Source organism: Sebastes umbrosus, chromosome 18, assembly GCF_015220745.1.
Source record: "Sebastes umbrosus isolate fSebUmb1 chromosome 18, fSebUmb1.pri, whole genome shotgun sequence".
Classification (NCBI taxonomy): Eukaryota; Metazoa; Chordata; class Actinopteri; order Perciformes; family Sebastidae; genus Sebastes; species Sebastes umbrosus.
Window position 1 is genome coordinate 13,066,338 of NC_051286.1, and position 18,855 is coordinate 13,085,192.

Consider the following 18,855-nt stretch of genomic DNA (forward strand, 5'->3'; position numbering starts at 1 on the left):
AGTAACCCAATTAAGGTCATCTCCTCCACGACCAAGACATTTGCCCACAAGAGGGGTGCCATAAAGACATTACATATATACACTTATGTAACAATGAGTCTTGACGGTTATGGCTGGGACGAGGGAATGGGTGATGCATGATGTGATAAACGACTCTGCATTCATAGACACGTCCCTCACTGACCTAGATTGGTGTCAGTCTATGCAGCCAGCATCACACAATCACCTGGCTGCACCTGGTTTTGAATTGTGCTGAGACGTAAGGACCACACCAGCATCCGTCCGAATGACATTTGCAGGTATGTTTTAAAGGAATAGTAATAATAGACATTTCGGGAAATACGCCTATTCCTTTTCTCGCAGAGGACTAGACAAGAAGATACCACTAAATATCATTTAAAAGATAAAGTGAATCAAGTACACCAATACCGAGGGCAAACTGTGTCAAACTATGTGTACACACACAGTGAAATATGACCTGACGGGGAAAGAATTGGACAACATTTGAGAAATGTCAGATAAGGGCTGTCTTTAAGGATCAAAGCAGGAGCAGGATGATGAGGTGAGTTCATACACGGAGGGAATTCAGGGACACGCTCAGTGTCTCCGTCTCACACAAGCAAATGCCATCTGAGGATGAATTAAAGGGCAAACTGAGGGGGAAAAGATTATGATTTAATACAGGCTTTGTGCACATGCAAGCACCAATATCTTCTAATATCTAGAAGCGCACACAGTGAGGGACCTGATCGCCTCCCTCTGGCCCCGGATTTGTGTTTTTTATCCTGTTCATAATGAGACAAGAGAATGAATACAAAGATGAGAACCAGGAGGGGAGCGTCCTGTCTTCACCTATTTCTTTCTTTTATTACTTTGTCCAAGTGGGTGAGAAGAATGGCCCTGGTATAAAGCCACTCACTCATTTTAATGCATTTTTTTCAAATTACATTCTTCCTCTGCCCCCACAAGGTTATTTCTGGTCTTGGACAGCTGCTAGAATGAATACGTTGAGTATTATAAACATAAACACCTACTGTGGGACTGTATGGCTGACTGCTCAAAGAGGATATGCCTGTATCTTTCATTTGTTATCTGTCTTTATGTATCAGGGCGAAGTAGATATGAGAAAGGTCTTCCATCAAAGCCTGGGCAGCTTTGTCAACTCTCTACTTTTTCCATTATAAAGCAGATGTTTGACACCTTAAGCAGCAAAAAGCCCATCAATAATCCATTCTTTCTAAGGTAATATATAATATAACATGTGATGCAGGAGTCTTACATCGTATAGGGGGTTTTGGCATCATGGTGGAAATGTCCTGGGACCAGTAGAGCGGGACTGAACCTCGCACCTGGACGTACGAGGAGTAACTTCCTGCAGTGAAAGACATCACTGAGGCGTCATTGATGATCTGCTCTGTCTCAACCTCGTTTGCCACATCGCCCTGGAAACAATGGGAAAAACACAAAGGGTTGAGAATCTCACAAAATGGTCCATTTAGTAGCTGCTCTGGAGCTTTCCATCATATTACATGATCTTCATCAGCGGATGGAGCTTGCCAAATTCTCACAGAATTGTAGATGTTTAGACTTCATGTTGAATAGGCAATCTGAATCTTGATCGTGTCCATCTGCGGATGAAGATCATGCGATATGATCAAAAGCTCCAGGACAGTTACCATACTAAACTGCTGCTTCAAAGGACAATAATGAACTGCAGCTTTTAAGCAAACAAGGACGAGAAGTCCATGAAGTGTTCACAAAAAATGTGAAAAGAAACAGCAGTTGAGTAGCTCTTCTGGAGCTTTTGATCATATCACATGATGTTCATCAGAAGAGGGACATGATCAAGATCAACACGGACAAGAAAGATACGGTGTGTAGGATTTGGCGGCATCTAGTGGTGCCGTTGCAGATTGAAACCAACTGAGTCCCCCTCCGCTCACCCCTCCATTTCCAAGACTGTGGTAACGTGAGCCGACGAGTGCAATATCGTGGTAACGCCGTTCCCCTCGCTCAGAGGCCTTCCTTACCATAATAACACTACTTTAGGAGCAACGGAAGTCAGATGGTGGAGCAACATGGTGGACTGGAGAGAACGCGCTCCCTATGTAGATATGAAGGGGTCATTCTAAGCTAACGAAAACACAACTATAATTATTTTCAGGTGATTACACACTAATGAAAACATAGTAAGAATGTTATGTTCCATTTCTGCTGATAGATCCCCCAAAATGTTACACGCTGTTCCTTTAAAGCGCTGGAAATTTGAAAATCTATATGTCCATGACAACTGGGCAAACTCCATCTGCTGTTTGACATCACACAGCAGGATAACCACAGGTGATAACTGATAATATTAATAAGGGCTTCCCGAGTATCAGGGCTCCCCACTGTGCATGCTGCCCCGCTGACATGATTTACTGATACTCCTAAATGGAACAGAGCCATCCTTAACAATATTAATTACACCTGTGATTTTCCTGCTGTGACATGTCAAACTGTCTGTTGTGATGAAGGCCAATCAGGCGTAATGAAGCATAGTTACAATTTTAACAGTGGAAATTGTGTCCAACCTAATCTTTGTTCCTAAAGTTCCTCCCATCCACACGCCCACACAGACACTCATGCATACTCAAGGAAGAGGCAGCGGGTCAAATTAACCCCCTGTGATCACCCTGAGTCATCTCAACCATCCCGGTGGCCCCTAAGCCCTGCCTCCGCTATCTATTCTTCCCCGTTGCCTCGGCAACCGCTGTACCTCGCAGTTGGCTCCTCTTTTGAGGAAGCGGGTCCCGGCGAATTTGCTGGAGCGTCTGGCAAAGAGGGTGATGTGAACCGGTCGGCCGTAGATCAGAAGCTCTGCAGTTGGTGGGTAAAGGAGGAATAAAAATAACCACTGACAACATTACACAATCACCTGTCTGTAAACACACACTCTACACATTCACATACATCATAGGCCTTAATATATAATATCAAATTCGTCTTTTTTTTTTTACTTTCCATCCGTACCACTCAAAATTATTATTTATTTTGCATCTTAAATCAGTGGAAACTAAACATACACACTATTAAAATTACCATTAATATTATTGATATCATCATCATTCTTAATCAACTCAAAAGTGTATGTAAGTTTATAATATCAAGCAAACCACTAAATTATTATTTTTCTATTTTGGTAGAACTTTATGCAAACTATTAAGAAAAAGTTAGTCACCTTACTGGAGTATTTAGTATTTTCCTTAACATCAGTTGTGTTTTATGTGCCGTCATGACCTTTGACTTTAACAGCATCGGTTCAAAACAAGTCCAAATTGCATAAAGATGTTGTTCTTATCTACATTATGAACATTTTGGAAATAACAAAAGAATGTATCCTACAAAAGAGGTAAAAAAACAGATCTTTATCTGTTTCTACATGACTGCTTAAGGATATTTAATGTATCCCTTTCCCCTTTATTGCCTCCTTTCAATTGTTTCTTTTTTTTCCCCCGCCTACTTCAGTGTTTCTTCATCTGCGCCAAATTTCTGCATTTCCTCTAACCGCTGAGTCTCCTCTTATTGCACCCACCTGTCCTCTCATGCTCTCAGAAAAACAGCAAAGAAGGCCAAACAGTTTCCAGGAATTTGTCTAAACTCAGAGCGCCCACACAATGCCATTGTGGCAGCACGCTGCCTGACAAGAGTGACAACAGCATCGATGGCAGTACTGACTGTAAAGCGCATCTTAGCTCATCGGCCTATTGCAACACAAAAAATAAATAAAAACTGCCATAAAAGTATTAATACATTAAAAATAAATTACTGATAAACTGACTTGTTTTGACTGAAAGGCAAAAAGGCAACATATTTTACACTGCTTAATGTGATTTATGCAAAGGAGACTTGATGGTAAATGATTAAAATCTGAACCTAAGGCAGACTTTTACCGTAATAAATCAAACTGTTTACTCTAGTCAAGCTCTGCAGCAGTAACCCATGCATCAATACTACAAAAGCTTCTCAAAAACTCCAGAGGAAATTATTCATGTGGAGCCTTATACTAATCTGTGGTATGCAGTTTGTGTCAAAAATCAAAAAGCTGTGAAAGAAAATGTGGGTATGCATGTGGATTTGTCTTCAATCCAAAAAGAAAAACCAAGTAGCTTATCTGATTAAGTATTCACAGTGTTGCTGCCTTTTCCCTGCAGATAACAGATGGAGCGATTATGCAAGTGCCAGTATTAACATACCTGATAACCATTGCTTGATTGCCATAATACTTGTTTTGCTGAAGCCCTAAGAACAAACACAAATTGCTACTGCAGTTTTGTGGTGAATCACACACTCCTGCTCACAATGCAATCCACGTGCGCTGCAGGAGGCCGAGTGCAGTTCAACAAGTGGTGCTGAGAGATGAGGGGGAGTGTCGACAAAGACCAACACTGTGAGAGATAAAGTTGTGTCTTCTACTGAGCTAGTGTGTGATCACAAATCAAACAATGCTGACGGATGTTATGTCGCAAAATCCCAACAATGTAGTCTGTATGGCACATTTTTTAAGTTTCTTTTAAAACCCGAAGCAACAAGTGTATCATCAATTAAAAAAAGCACACAGACACATAAATAAAAGTAACAGCCGAACAATTCTGCAGTGCACAAACGAAACTGACTTGACAGTGCTCAAAGGATACTGGACTGGCCACAAAAGCCGTGGATTATATACATGAGCCAGTCATGATGCACGATGTCCTTGACCCGCTCCAGCAGCTTCCCGTTCCAAACGTACTTGTAATACGGCTCGTTCTCGAGGCCGTAGACCACTGTAGCGGAAGAGCAGGAACACATAAAACCTCAGGGATAATCAGTTAGAAACCAAGAAATGGAAAAAAAAAAGATGAGGTGATGCAGGCTGTAAACCAAGAGCTTATTATAATACACATTATAAATGACAGTACACGTCAGCCAAAGCAAGTCAGGTTATTACCTCCTAAAATACGGCGACGTACATGAAACCTGCCTTGGCGGAGGTCTGCGCTCTCCGAGTGCACTTATAGTTTTTCAATATATTTCAATGGACTTCAACAAAACAGGCAAACCTGCAGTAGAACAGATATTGACGCCTTTGACTATAGCAAATATATCAGTGTCTTTTATAACAATTAAGCTAATATTATCTCTAATTATCTCCGCCAGGCGTATCCTGAGGAGATTATGTGTTTGGTAATGTGTGTGTGCATCTGTCTGTCTGTCCACGGCTAATCACGCATACTACTGGAGTGTATCTGTCGTGTGAGACGTGCGAGTGACAAACGCCCCTGATACGCATGTGGTCTAGATGGGTCAGGCAATTGTGGTCTGTATTCATTCAATCAAACGTTACAGCAGTGGTTGTTGCAGACACACGTGGCGAAGATCTGCACTCCGCTGTGATCTTTTCTAGGTTATGTGAAGACGGCTTACAGGGGCCTTCTCCAGCCAATAGAACAAACACAATGAATATAAGGGATATTGATTAACATCCACTCACCTTGCGTCGGCAGACCCTCCTCTTCAAAGATGTCAAAGCTGTCCTGTTTGCTCTGCGTGTGTACCTCTTCCTCAGCGGAGGAAGCTGGTGACGACCAGAGTTCATAAGGCCTCTGTAGCAAAGTCAGGTTGTACTGCAGCGAATGGCTCAGGTCATAGCTGTAGCTGCAGGGCGCAACGGCAATGTCATTTGAAACAAGTAGATGAATTTAAGATTTGGCAAAACTACATACATTAGAGTTATAAACACTTTCAACACACATTGTACAATTGGAAACATCGAGTGTATTTCATGACAGACAACCTTTAATTAGACTAAATAGGCATGTACAATAGGACACATGCAAAATGACATCTAAAAGATATTTTTCCTTAGCTGTTGCTCATATACAAGGTATGTTTGCATCTTTGCATCATTTTATACTCATGAAATAGCCTCTGAAATTGACATAGAAGACATAAAAACCTTTGCATGATCTGCCACTAAAATATTCATAACATTCAATACATTCAATACATTCTTCAGGCTGTGTGCAGACTCATTGTGACAACCAAGGCCACTTGTCAAGATAGAATACAGAAAAATGAAGGTTAAATGAGCGAACGTGATTTTTATGTTACTAGTGCTCATCTGGGCTCTGGGCATCATGGCCAGCCTTGTGTTGAGTTTATCTAGTAGAAATCAAACCTTTTATTTCATTATTTCTTTATTTATTCTCTCATTTCTACTATTTAATAGTATAAAAAAGCAAGCAAGCCCCTTCAAGGCTTTTATGAATATATCTAGGCATATTATTTATGCACATTAGTGATTTAATGAGGACCTATTATGCTTTTGTGCGGTTTCCCTTTCCTTTAGTGTGTTATATAGCTTTTTGTGCATGTAAAAGGTCTGCAAAGTTGCAAAGCCCAAAGTCCACACCGAAGGGAGTTACTCTCCCCCACAGAAACGCTGCTCCTGAACTGCCTGAAACACCTTGCTTGAAGTCCCGCCTTTTCTTCCGTAGCGTGGTGATGTCACCAAGTAACACATTTGCATAATACCTGCCAAGTGGATAATTTGGCACGCCCTCAAACAAAGCTAGTTAGAGCGGAGCTGGAGCAGAGTCCGAAGAGTATGGTTCGGTTAACCAATCCCAATAGTTGGCCAGCTGACCAATCAGAGCAGACTGGGTTTTTTTGGGGGGTCGGGGAGCTCAAACAGAGCGTTTCAGACAGAGGCTGAAAAGAGGTGCTGCAGCACAAATGGTACGAGAAAAATAAAGCGTTTTTTGAACATTAAAGCATGTAAACATGTTCTAGTAGAAACCCAAAATACAAGTATGCACCTGAAAATGAGCATAATAGGTCCTCTTTAATGATAGATCATCTAACTATGTTTTTTTTTTTTCGTTTTTGTGAGAGGATTTGTCTTACCTGAAGTAGAAGTTGCTGGATAAGTCCACATTCTGAAAGATCCGCACATATCTACAAAAGGAGAGCGAAAACTCAGTCAGTCAAACACACATCTGATATAAGTATTAAAAAAAGTCATCTATATAGGGAATTTATTAACAAGTTATTAAGCTTTTATAATAATAGTCTATGCGCCAACATAATTTGGTACATTTGTGATGATTGAGATAACACATTTATTACAAATCTTAGAAGGCAGTAACATTTTATGTATCCTAAATCTCTCTATCGCTGCATGTTTTACCTTTTGCTGCCTTTATGTTAATCTGATGGCATTCAATTAAAACTGGTGTTCAAAGTGTTACGGAAATGTTACTGGGTCATGACTTTTATGTAAAAGTGGTGCTTGAGACATCAGATTAACATTTAAGGGATTAGATTCAGATTAAAGGGTTGCGTGTCTGACAGGGGCGACAGTTTATCTTCAATATCACTTTCCTTGTCCATGAAGACGTGTGTTTGAGAACAAATGCGAGCGCACACACATACACACACAATTTCAAAGACATGAAATTAAAGCACGACTGGACATTACTATTTATTGACTATAGTGAGTCCAGTGAGTGTGGGTGTGCGTATGTTAGTGTAAATACAAATATATGAGAGTTAAAAAAAAACACTGGCCGCAGGAGGAAGAACGAGACAGTACCTTGCTTCGTCAGGGTGTGCGACCCTGACCGAGTCGTTGGGGATGTAGATCATGCTGGTGTCTTCAATTTTGTAGATGGAGTGGCCACCGATGTCGGCCATCTTTCTGCGCTTGGTGATCAACACGATGTAGTACCCCTCGAGGAAACGCACAAACCCTGTGAGGAAACATACAAATTTAAAATCTTTTAGAATAAACTAGTCAAATGTTTCTTTCCCACCTTAACCTTGACATAACCTGAGTTATTCATACGAGTTGACGCCACTGAAGCTCAGAACCTCTGAGCGAGCTGATTTTTAGGTCAACCTTTCTGCTGCCTGCAAATCAGCTCCAGCTTTGACTATACAAACAAGGGAATAACTCCATTTGCGGAGGTGGATCATGAGTGTTTGTGTCATACTTCTATTAATTACCTATACGCTCCGATCCATTTAGTCTTACATAACTCAAATCTGACCTAGAAAGTATCACATAACATTGTTGATGATTTGCTTTCAGCTTTTGATGAGCTATGTATCTATTAGTGACTTTCAAACATAACGAATGGTTGTGGATGATGTCTGTGGGTGTGTTTTTTAATGGTCTGAATAACTTTTTGCACCTGAATAAGAAGTCCTTGTACATTTTTGGACTATTTAAAATCACTCCGTATCATTGTGCTGGGATGAGGTTCATATTAGGTTTCCACATACAAAGAGAAGGCTACAAATGCAGGCGGTAAGAATCTGTCGTTACATAAACAACCAATTCTATAAATAAAAAAATAAGCTCAAAGAATATATGGGTCAACATTAAACCACGAAATCAATTATTTCAGTCTCTGCAAAATTTGATAAATGCACGTTCTTCAATTATTGGAACAATATAAAGTGTAGTTTATGCATCTAATGGACTGTTTGTGCTCCACGGCAACACTTGGTGGTAAATAAAAGCTGAAGTTAAAGTAGCACTCCACCAATTTTACATGTCAACGGTAATTTACTAGTGACAGGGAGGAGGAACTACTTAGTCTGTGAAAACATTTGCATAATGTGTTGTGTAGCTCTGGAGGGAGCTTTCTTAAATCCAAGACATTAACTGAAGTCACGTAAGATGGATATCTCTACTCAGGCTTTGAGACAGGATTTGTTTTTACCAGAAGGCCTGCATTATAAACTGGGGGCATGGAGTTTGAAAGATGTGTGGTTTTACCAGGGAGGGAGGGTCTAACGCCGCATTCACATCTTATTTAGTGGATGGCAGAGATCCCCCTGTTTACACTTCAGAGCATTCACATTATCAGACAACTCAAGGCAGTTGTGTGATTGCAGAGTTGGCCGTTTGAGGGTTATAAATGTGTGGATTGCCAATATAGCACTAAATTAATTGAAAGAGTACACTGATTTAGCACTGCATTCCTATAACATTGTCAGACTTACGATGGACAGTTTCAAAACAAAGGATCAGAATCGATGCAGCAGAATCAGAGATATCGTCCTTTTACTCCACGTATTCTTCTTCCTTATCAAAACCTGACACCTACATTGCCCACAATACAACCTGACCCAGGAGAGAAACAGTGATGAGAAGCGGGCTACAGAGGTCAGGTAAGCTCGCTTCTTTCTAACTCTACACCTCCAGATTTTTTCAGTTTCAAACTTGTAATCTGCAACCCCAACCGAAGCTGACTCGAGTGACATCACTTGAGGCAATTCATCAGATTTCACGCAGCTCCCTCTGGAGCCACAAAAAGCTTTCTACAACTTGTTTCACATAATGTACAGGATGCAGTAGTAGCCTACTCCCCAAAACCTGTAAACCGATTTGATGTGTAAAATCGTCTGAGGTCCCCTTGAAATATGGGTTTATGGATCTTGAACGACAGACTTTGGCTCACATGAGACATCTATCTTTATTTGGTTTGCAGGCTCTTACGTATTATTAACAAGCCAACGTATCCGAATATATCCGAACTTTACAGAATATTACAACTTGGATGCTGACATAAATGCCATTTACAAGTTGAAAACTGGTAATTACAGTAACTCTGATATGACATGAATGTGGCAGAATGAAAAACTATCAAATTGGAAGTGTAGTATCCAGTGTTTTTGGAGTGTGACCCATACTAGAGACTGAAAATCAGGATATCTCTTTTTTCGGTCGGTCTAAATACTACATTGAGTGATGTTTTAAATTTCACATTGTTAGATATTCTTTCATTCCTATCTGAATACTTATCAGTACCTTACAAGGCCAACAATCTGTTCTATGTGGTAATACTTTGACTTTCAATTCAAAAGCATTTATTGCATATATTGTATACAGAATTATCAAGTTTTTAGGACAATACTCCTGTTTTGATGATGGTTGTAATTCTGTTTTAAACAAATCATGCAATTTTTCTGCTAAATTGAGCATCACATAATATGATAATTAGTCACCCGTGAGACAATCTTATCCTAATTCCCACTCTTACACTAGATATCCACATTGGGTAAATTACTGGAAAACATTCGGAGCAAATCGGTCTGTCTGTTAAGGACCAATTACACTCCCATTTGACAAAGAGTGAGTGTCTAGCAAGTGTATAGAGAGCAATGAAAATCAGCAATGGGAACTTTTTAGCATTTCGTTATATGCTTTTTCTGGCTTCATTGACACCTCAGCTAAATAACAACAGAATTATTCAATCCAAATGTGTAAACGGATTCCTCCTTTACAGGCTCCACTAGACTAAAGATGAATTTAATGGGGACAGAGAGTGGCTATTGGCCATTCATCGTAAGGATTTATTGTAAATATGAGCTGGTGTATCCAAATTTGCAGATATGAGGTATTTTCACAGCGCAATGACGATCAACTAAGCTTCCGAGCGATAGCCTTGAATGAGAGCCAACTTTATTTTCATTCACTTGTGGCTATGCTGAATGGCAATTCCTACGTTCATTGTGTCTCTTCCTGGCAGAGGTGGGTCAGGCTGACAAAACAGGCAGATGAAAGAGAATAAAATTCCACTTACAATAATGGTACTCCTTTTATAAAGTAATAAAAAGGTGCCTCAGGAAAGACCGAACCCAACATGGTTGAAACACTCGTTTAGTCATAATGACACACTGTGACTTTGGCAAACAGTTGCTTGGGAACAAAGATGGAATTAAGGCACAGTGGAAAAAAAGCTTCTCATTTATCCAAGCAGACGTCAAAGTCAGAATATGTCTGTGTCAGTGTGACCGACCCAACTGCAGCCTCAACGATGAGGCTGAACTCTTAGCTTAGTGTTACTATTATGGCCTGGAAGGGCATTGCCAATATTAGTTATCAATTGCTAGCATCCGGTGGTCTGGTTTGGTCCTGCTGGTAGCACCGTAACAAGACAGTTGGAGGTAAACATTTAGAGCAGTGGTTCCCAACCTTTTTCCTTAAGGGAACCTCTTTCTATCATTCAGTAAACTGACAACCCCTGACTAAGTGACATATTTTATGGGTATTTCATATTATATTCAATGCATAACACAAATCGTACAGAACAACTCATAAACTGATACAAGCAGATTTCCTGTGAATACTGCAGCAGAGATGAGTTTTACTGTTATTTTCAGGAACATTTAATGCAATTCTCTGTCAGTATTATGTATTATCGGAGGCTCTGTGAATATAGCTTGTGTTCAGGTTTTCACCATGCCATTATCTTGAGATTTTTTTACATTTTAAATATAACCCAAACTCTAAAAAGTAGATTATTTCTGCCACAGAAATGATTAATAACCCATCCAGAGTACAGAGAGACGGAAATGATCAAGGCTCAATATGACGGGTCCTGCTTACAGTTAGTTACCAAGACAGGTTATCGGGACAAATTCAAGCGCTCTTCTGTTGTGTATATTAGAATGTGTGAGACACAAAATGTAGGTCATGACTTGAGGGCTGGTCATGCAGTACGTATGTGAAACTCATAGCTCAGTCACACCAATTACTTTCCACACAGTCACTGGAGTGTAAACACAGGCGGTGGAGGACGTAGAGAGTGTGAGGATCAGTTACACAAACTTCACATATAACACAAACCTTGGCTTTCATACTGTATATGGAGCAGACGGAGAGAACAAGTTGACCTGAAAAAATTAGAGTGACCCAGGTTCCATGTCTAGGGTTAACAAAAGGGGCCAGAAAAGACACACATTAAATGCTTTAAATAAACCTTGAGGTTGTACTAATTGTAAGTGGGCCTGTAGGGCAGTGTCCAAAGCACAGAGGCGCACACAGGGGGTGTCCTATTTTTCCTTCCAAAATGAATCAAGAATGATGTGTTACACTGTGATTTAACGGTTTGCCATTTCCCAGAAACTAATTATATTAAAGTTTTTTAATTACATTTCTTACCCTTTTTTCAACACTAACGGAAATGTTGTAATTTTAAAAAATGTTTTGTGTTAAGATTAGTTTTAAGTAACACAATGTAGTTTATATAATAAAAAATACAGTGCCTATAAAAAGTATTCATGTGACTTTTTTGACACCGATCAACAGAAAAAGACCCTTTAATGCCCAAGTGAAAACAGAACTCTACTATATAATATGAATTCAAAACAACGTAAAATACAAAATAGTTTCAATAGGCACTGTCTATCACTATTACAGTTATAGACAGCTCTCCATAACAATATTGCTATAGTTTCTTTTGACCTGGTTTTCTACAAAAGAAAAGGGAAAGTAATAAAAATGTGAGAACAAAAAAGCTTCTTGTTGCTCCTGAATGCACCACTGATGGCCATGATTTGAAACCTGAAAATTGAACATTATAACCTCCACAAAGGTAGCAGTAGTGGTAACGAGGGATATATTGTAGTGAATAACAATGTACTGCCAGGTGTTCCTTTTATGCTATGTTTTTCCATCTCCAGCACTTACAGTAATATGCAAAACCAGGTCAATAAGCACAGAGGTACAACTAAATGCTTTGGAGATGTGGTTACGTGTTGACATCGTTGTGCCCCACAATGGTGAAGAAGAGAGTGGAGGGACTGTACTCACCCACAATGCCGAATGCTGAGACAGCCCTGGACAGGCCCGAGGAACCCTTTTGGCCAATCTTGGTGCGGTTGCCCAGGTCCAGGCGGCCCAGCAACTCCCGAACCTCTTGCTGGCTGTACACATGCTACAAAATACACACGCACAGATATATATATACATGAATAGAGTTGTAAGCAGCTGTTTATTTATGTGCATAATGTCCATATTGTTAATTTTACCTTGCAACAACAGAAGAAAACAAGGCATGATGTATTTCTTTCTCAAAAGACAAGTTGCTTCTTATGGGGGCTAATTTTCGACTAATAACTTAATTCAGAGCCGGTGAGACTTGTATATAAAATGCTTTTCTGTTCAATAATAAGTAAAATGACTAGCAGGCTTTGTTTAATCAATGTCCTTTTCTGCAAAAGGGTTTAAGATTGATCCTCAGTGAGGCAATTAAGACTGAAATAGATTAGCAGCTCTCCAAATTCTTCCTGCAATAGTGTAATGAATAAACAACTATGAAAAGAAATGCAAACAGACCAACAACTTTTACATGCAGTTATCTGTACAGGAACCTTCTTCATCCATATCACAATTTAAATTCTGCACAACAGGTACAACAGAAAAATGCAGTATTATAGTATGCAGTATTTGTGTATGATTTTCTTTGGTGTTATTAAATGCAATTCTTCTGCAAAATGCAATAAGAAGGGGAAAATATCAAATTATTTAAGTTATTGAGCTCACGGTATAACCTTTATTCATATCAGCAATATAACAAGGTTCTACGCAGCCTTTTATTTCATTATGTGTAGAGGTGTAAGAAAATATTGATACACTTGAGTATGTTTTGTGATACTGTATCAATTCTCCAAAACACTGTATTGATTTTTAATCAATAGTTTACATGCAAATATTCGTGGCATGTTGGATGTAACAGGGATTGTGATAAATGCAAATGCTGATCCCACTGTTCTGATTGCAGAAAAAAAGTTATCATTTTTTACTCAGATTTTATGCATATGGTGTTGTGTTCTTCATACTATGACAGTTTTTCCTAAAATTAGATTGAAAAACTAGCAATATATCACAATACAGTGGAGCTGCAATGATTAATTAGTTAGTTAATTAGTTAGTCAACTCTTAAATTAATCGCCAACTATTTTGATAATCGATGGATCGATTTTTAAGAAAAATAAAAAGGTCTAAATTCTCTGATTCCAGCCTTAAATGTGAACATTTTTTGGTTTCTTTACTCCTCTATGACAGTAAACTGAATATCTTTGAGTTGTGGACGAAACAAGACATTTGAGGACGTCATCTTGGGCTTTGGGAAACACTGATAATCATTTATCACCATTTTCTGACATTTTATAGACAAAACAACTAATCGATTAATCGAGAAAATAATCAACAATGAAAATAATCATTAGTTACAGCCCTACGATACAGTATACTGAATCGTAACCCCTGTATTATGATATGTATCGTATCGCCAGATTCTTGCCAACACACAGCCCTACAGTTATTATATGTGTCAGCTTTTCTTACAAATTAATCGAGAGAGCGTGAAAGATGAGGCTGTGTTTCCAGCTTTAAACCTGCTCACCTCCATTTCTTCATTACATTCTCAAGCACCCACACTCTGTAACACTCTACTATGCCACTCAAATGAAAAAAAACAAACAGGGTTCCCAAGCTCAGTATAATATCAGGAATGAGAGGGTGGGGTGATGGATATTTAGTCACAATAACAAACACATCACAATCGTAATCACCCACAACACGAATAAACAAATCAAATCCCAGCCCATAGATCCTGGTAATGGGCAGTGGAGAGAAAAGGAGGCGCATACATGCAGCACTCATCAGCTAAGCTGTCATCCATAATACACTTGGGACAGGCTGAGTTATTGTACAATTTTACCCAAGCGTGCTGTACTGTATTACATAATCATATACATTAACACTGTGCTAACTCTGGTGAAAAGTCAGCACCTTACCTTATCGTCGATTATGGCCAGGTCTTTAGGTTCTGTGCGGTCAATCTTCAGGACTCTGTGTTTGGTCTGTGCCTGATTGGTCCCCACCAAAAAATACCTCTGGAAAGAAACATAAAAGCATGAAAACACGATAACTATGATAAATGATTGCAGAGCTGGTGTTTGACATATAGCTTACATAGCTGCCTCTGGGAATACGTGCATTACTTATTACAATAATGATCCTTTTACTTGTATGATTGCATAAGAACACAGTAGGATAATGTGTCTTAGAGAAGACATGTTTTCAAATCTACAAGGCAGCTTTCTACAGTACAGTCTAATTGTCAAAGTCTCACTTTCTTCAGGCTTTTTTCCTATAATGTGCAACATTTTCTCTGCTGCCCAAGTAGAAATAAATATGAAATTATACACAAAAGGAATTTATGGCAGATATGTATCATATCTGAGAATATACACTGGAATTAGAGTAGCTATAGTCTAGTGTAAATTTGGGCTCAGCACATATTTGATCACAAGGCTACATTCTAATATGTCCATTGTTAAGAGATGTGTGTCTTTCTTGTATTACTTTTTCTTTCAAGTCATTATTTTTCTCCCACTGGGCTGCGAGATGGCTTAAGATTTTTGATGTCCTCTGAAGAACATTAGATTGGAACACAATGTATCAGTACAGTCCGCCACCATTCGAGCCATTTTGTCCTGTTCCAGCCACACTATCCTATGGAGCCCACTTTGTCCACAATAATTAGGCAGTCAGTTCATCCACTGTTGAGTAAAATGGGCTGACAGAGCTTCAATTATAAGTTATGATAGCTGAACTGTGACAAATGTTTTCCTGCCTTACCGTCTTAATATTTGTGACTATTGATCAGCCATCAGTTGCACATGCTATAGCACATCTATATTTTAACACTGTTGTCATTTTAAGTCATTGAAAAAAAAAAATTACACACAATTTAGAAAAGTAGGAAAGAAGTCAAGTGCGCATATTTATACCAAATGTGTCTAAACTCAATATTTACAGGTAATTTTGGCTGGCAAAATGTCATCATTCTGACTGTCTTGACCCTGTAAATTGACACTATGGAGGTCATGGTAAATCAAAGTAGACTTGGTATATACCTGAGTAGCAACTCATCACAAACACTCTTTTGCTGCCATCTAGTGTTTACAGATGGGGAATCACAATCTTACAGGAGCTCTACATCCTTCTCCACCCTCATGTTTACATCTTTGAGCTTTTTTAAATGTTAAAAATCATAGATTAAGCGTGGCTTTCTTACATCAGTGAGATTAGGAAATCCATCACTAGAGTCCACATTTCAGCAGGAGCGATAAATACTTAAAAGAAGCGATGGATTTTTGGCTGTTATGGACTGAATATTGTCTGTCCTGAATAAATAATTGTGCCACAGTTTGTGCCTCTAATACAACGATTCCCTCATGGAGCTCTACCAGCAGCGCTGCAATTCGCAGGGCTTCCTCCATCATCAAGGACCCTCACCACCCTTCTCACGGCCTGTTCTCCCTCCTGCCGTCTGGGAAGAGGTAGGTTTTGGAACAGTAATGCAAACAGCACTTTACTATGGACATAAATGCACTTTTCTCTGCTGCTAAACACGAATGCAAATTGGGTGTATGGCTGCAAATTGTGTGAAATTGTGTCTGAAATGTTTACTTATTTTATATTTTTATTGCTATTTTTAATACTTATTTATTCTATCCTTTTTAATGCACTGACGGGAGCTGGGAGAAACAATATTTTGTTTTCTTGTGTGTATGCAAATACTCAGTGAAATGACAATAAAGTGAATCTTGAATCTTGAATGATTACACATGAGAGGCACAAAATAGGGTTAGGTAGCTCCAAGGAGAAAAGGGGTGGACCTGTATGAATATAAAGCAGGTTGCTGCAAATAAAGAATAGGTGTGCTGCAGGTAGATTTCTTTTGATGAATAAAATTATGAAAAATAAGCTTTTTTTTCTCATCCTCTTCTTGCAGTCAGCTCATTGTCAAAGACCAGGTTAAAAACAAAAGGTGATTGAGCTTTTGCAGTACTGACTCCCCGACTCTAGAACAGTCTTCCAATGAGCATCAGATCAGCACACTCTGTCAGGACTTATAAATCCTGTCTTAAAACTCACTTTTATAGAATGGCTTTTTCAATCAGCTGAATTATAGTCTTTTGTATGCTGATGTGTATGTATGTGCATATGTAATTATATGAATATGCATATGCTTGTTTCTTTATTTTCCCATTCTATTGTTTTTTATTTAATTATTTATGTTTCATTGTATTCTGCTGTATTTGATGCACATTGTGCTTTGGGCTTGAAAAGTGCTCTACAAAATAAAATTATTATTATTATTATTATTATTGTCTATACTTACATTTACCAGGAAGTATCAGGAGAGCAAAAACTTTAACATGATGGACATGTGATGTAATTTGAAAAGAGATGTTGTTGGCTACTTGCAGGTGCAACCCAAGAACATACTGATTTGCAAGTCATGAAAACACAGTGATCATAACAAGCATGACAGACTTACAGCTCTGGTTTCATACAGAACCATCTTCTGGATCCCACTGATGGTGGTAGCAGCCGACTGAGGCATGTTTATCCTCTAAACAGTCACAATACAGGAGAGACAGCTGAAGAGCTGAAAAGCGAACGAATACACATTATGAAACACATTATGAAAACCCATTTACTTCACATCATAGAACACAAAAGAGACAACATAAGTCAGCTAAACATGACACTGTGTGTATCTCCTCCTAGCTAAGCAACGTTACTCACCAGTAATTTAGCCACAAATCATCCCCATAGATGTGTGTGGATAATATGCATCACCTCTGGCAGTCTGAACTTCTTTGAACGTGTTTTAATTCATTAATTGTGGATGTTAAACCTGCAAACGACTAGCAAGGATGCAACATGACTGTTTTAGTCATGTGACTGTCTTGTGTCAACTGATACGGTGGCTCGCAGAGTCAAAAAGCTCTAACTACGGGCTGAAAATGCGATTTAAAATATGCTCGTTTTTTGCCTTTCACTCGCAGATAACAGTTATATGAGTTTATAAGTGTTTATAACTGAGAACACACATCCCTTAACGAGGCAAACTTACCTTCAGTACATAAAGAAAGCTAGTTAGCTACAAAGTGAAAAGCTCCCCCCTCTAGTGATGGGTCGAACGCGAACGAGCCGGTTCAAAGAGCCGGCACTTTTAAGTGAACGATGGGAGCCGGCTCCCGTCCGAGAGACGTTTTTCTTTTTGTTTTGTTTTTTTAAAGGGAATGTTTGTAAGAATCAGAAATGCTTGTTAACAGCGACACCTGTGGCCGTTAAGTCAGCGTCGGGTTCGCGCTTGCTCGCTCTAAGTAGACATGAACGAGCATCGCTCAAAACAGTGAGGCGACACACGTCAGCTAAAACCACAATATCACTCTATATTTCACCTGCTTGGCAGTCATTTTAGCTGACCAGACGAAGGTCTCTCCATGAATCAATGCTGATCCTAGTGTTGGCTTTGGAGGCTGAAGCAGGAATAGTAACGTTATCGTCTCCGACCGGGTGCTGGTGTCTCCCTCCGGCACCCGGTCGGAGACGATAACGTTACTCGCTTTGCAAGACTGGCTTCACTAGATATAACTTTGAGGTTTTGGTGCTTCTGTGTAGTTTGTGTTGGAGTCTGATGGTGCGTGTCCACAAGGAGTCTGAACAGCGTAGCCACACGAGAGTGTGCATATGCGAGCGCGCATGGGAAACCGACCCAGTAGATTTATATGTGTAAAAAGTTACAAACAGTCCCTTTAATTCAAGGCAGAATGATAGGACGATCTTCTCCGCGCCACGGGCTCTCCACGCACTAACTGTGACTGAATGTTGTGTTAATGACGTCCGTGCGACCAATCAGGTGATGACAGACGAGGATCATACCATCAAGCAGGGAGGGGCACGGCGCGCTGACGGTCTACAGGTACAGAGCAGGAGGGAGAGGAGGAGAGAAAGAAAAAGGAGTGTGGTGCGCGAATTGCAGACAAGATGAGTGACAGTCGGAAACAAAGCAGCATGTAAAATTATGATATTCTGGAAATTATACGGGTTAGTATAATTATTTTGAAGTGATATATGTGCACACATACTAATCATATATCAAAACAAATTTGCTAAATTTGGCTGAATTATAAAAAGACAGAAGTGGTAAAATGAAGAGCCGTTTGGGAGCC

At 39.4% G+C, this 18,855-nt stretch overlaps 1 protein-coding gene across 3 annotated transcripts in view; it reads right to left on the reverse strand.

The window, feature by feature from the left end:
• The window catches only part of fig4a (FIG4 phosphoinositide 5-phosphatase a), a 53,896-nt gene extending 36,096 nt beyond the window's left edge, over window positions 1-17,800 (reverse strand). The window contains exons 1-10 of one of the 3 annotated variants that reach the window (XM_037751263.1): window positions 17,754-17,800; window positions 17,172-17,282; window positions 14,617-14,715; window positions 12,629-12,752; window positions 7,616-7,772; window positions 6,928-6,978; window positions 5,513-5,676; window positions 4,677-4,805; window positions 2,759-2,859; window positions 1,280-1,442 (exon numbers count right to left, since the gene is read on the reverse strand). In XM_037751263.1, coding sequence (XP_037607191.1) covers window positions 1,280-1,442; window positions 2,759-2,859; window positions 4,677-4,805; window positions 5,513-5,676; window positions 6,928-6,978; window positions 7,616-7,772; window positions 12,629-12,752; window positions 14,617-14,715; window positions 17,172-17,237 — 1,054 coding nt within the window. In that variant the 5' untranslated portion in view covers window positions 17,238-17,282; window positions 17,754-17,800. Of the gene's footprint in view, window positions 1-1,279; window positions 1,443-2,758; window positions 2,860-4,676; window positions 4,806-5,512; window positions 5,677-6,927; window positions 6,979-7,615; window positions 7,773-12,628; window positions 12,753-14,616; window positions 14,716-17,171; window positions 17,283-17,422; window positions 17,727-17,753 lie in introns of those variants that run through there. The other 2 variants (XM_037751262.1, XM_037751264.1) reach the window with 2 other exon arrangements.
• Window positions 17,801-18,855: the final 1,055 nt, after the last annotated feature.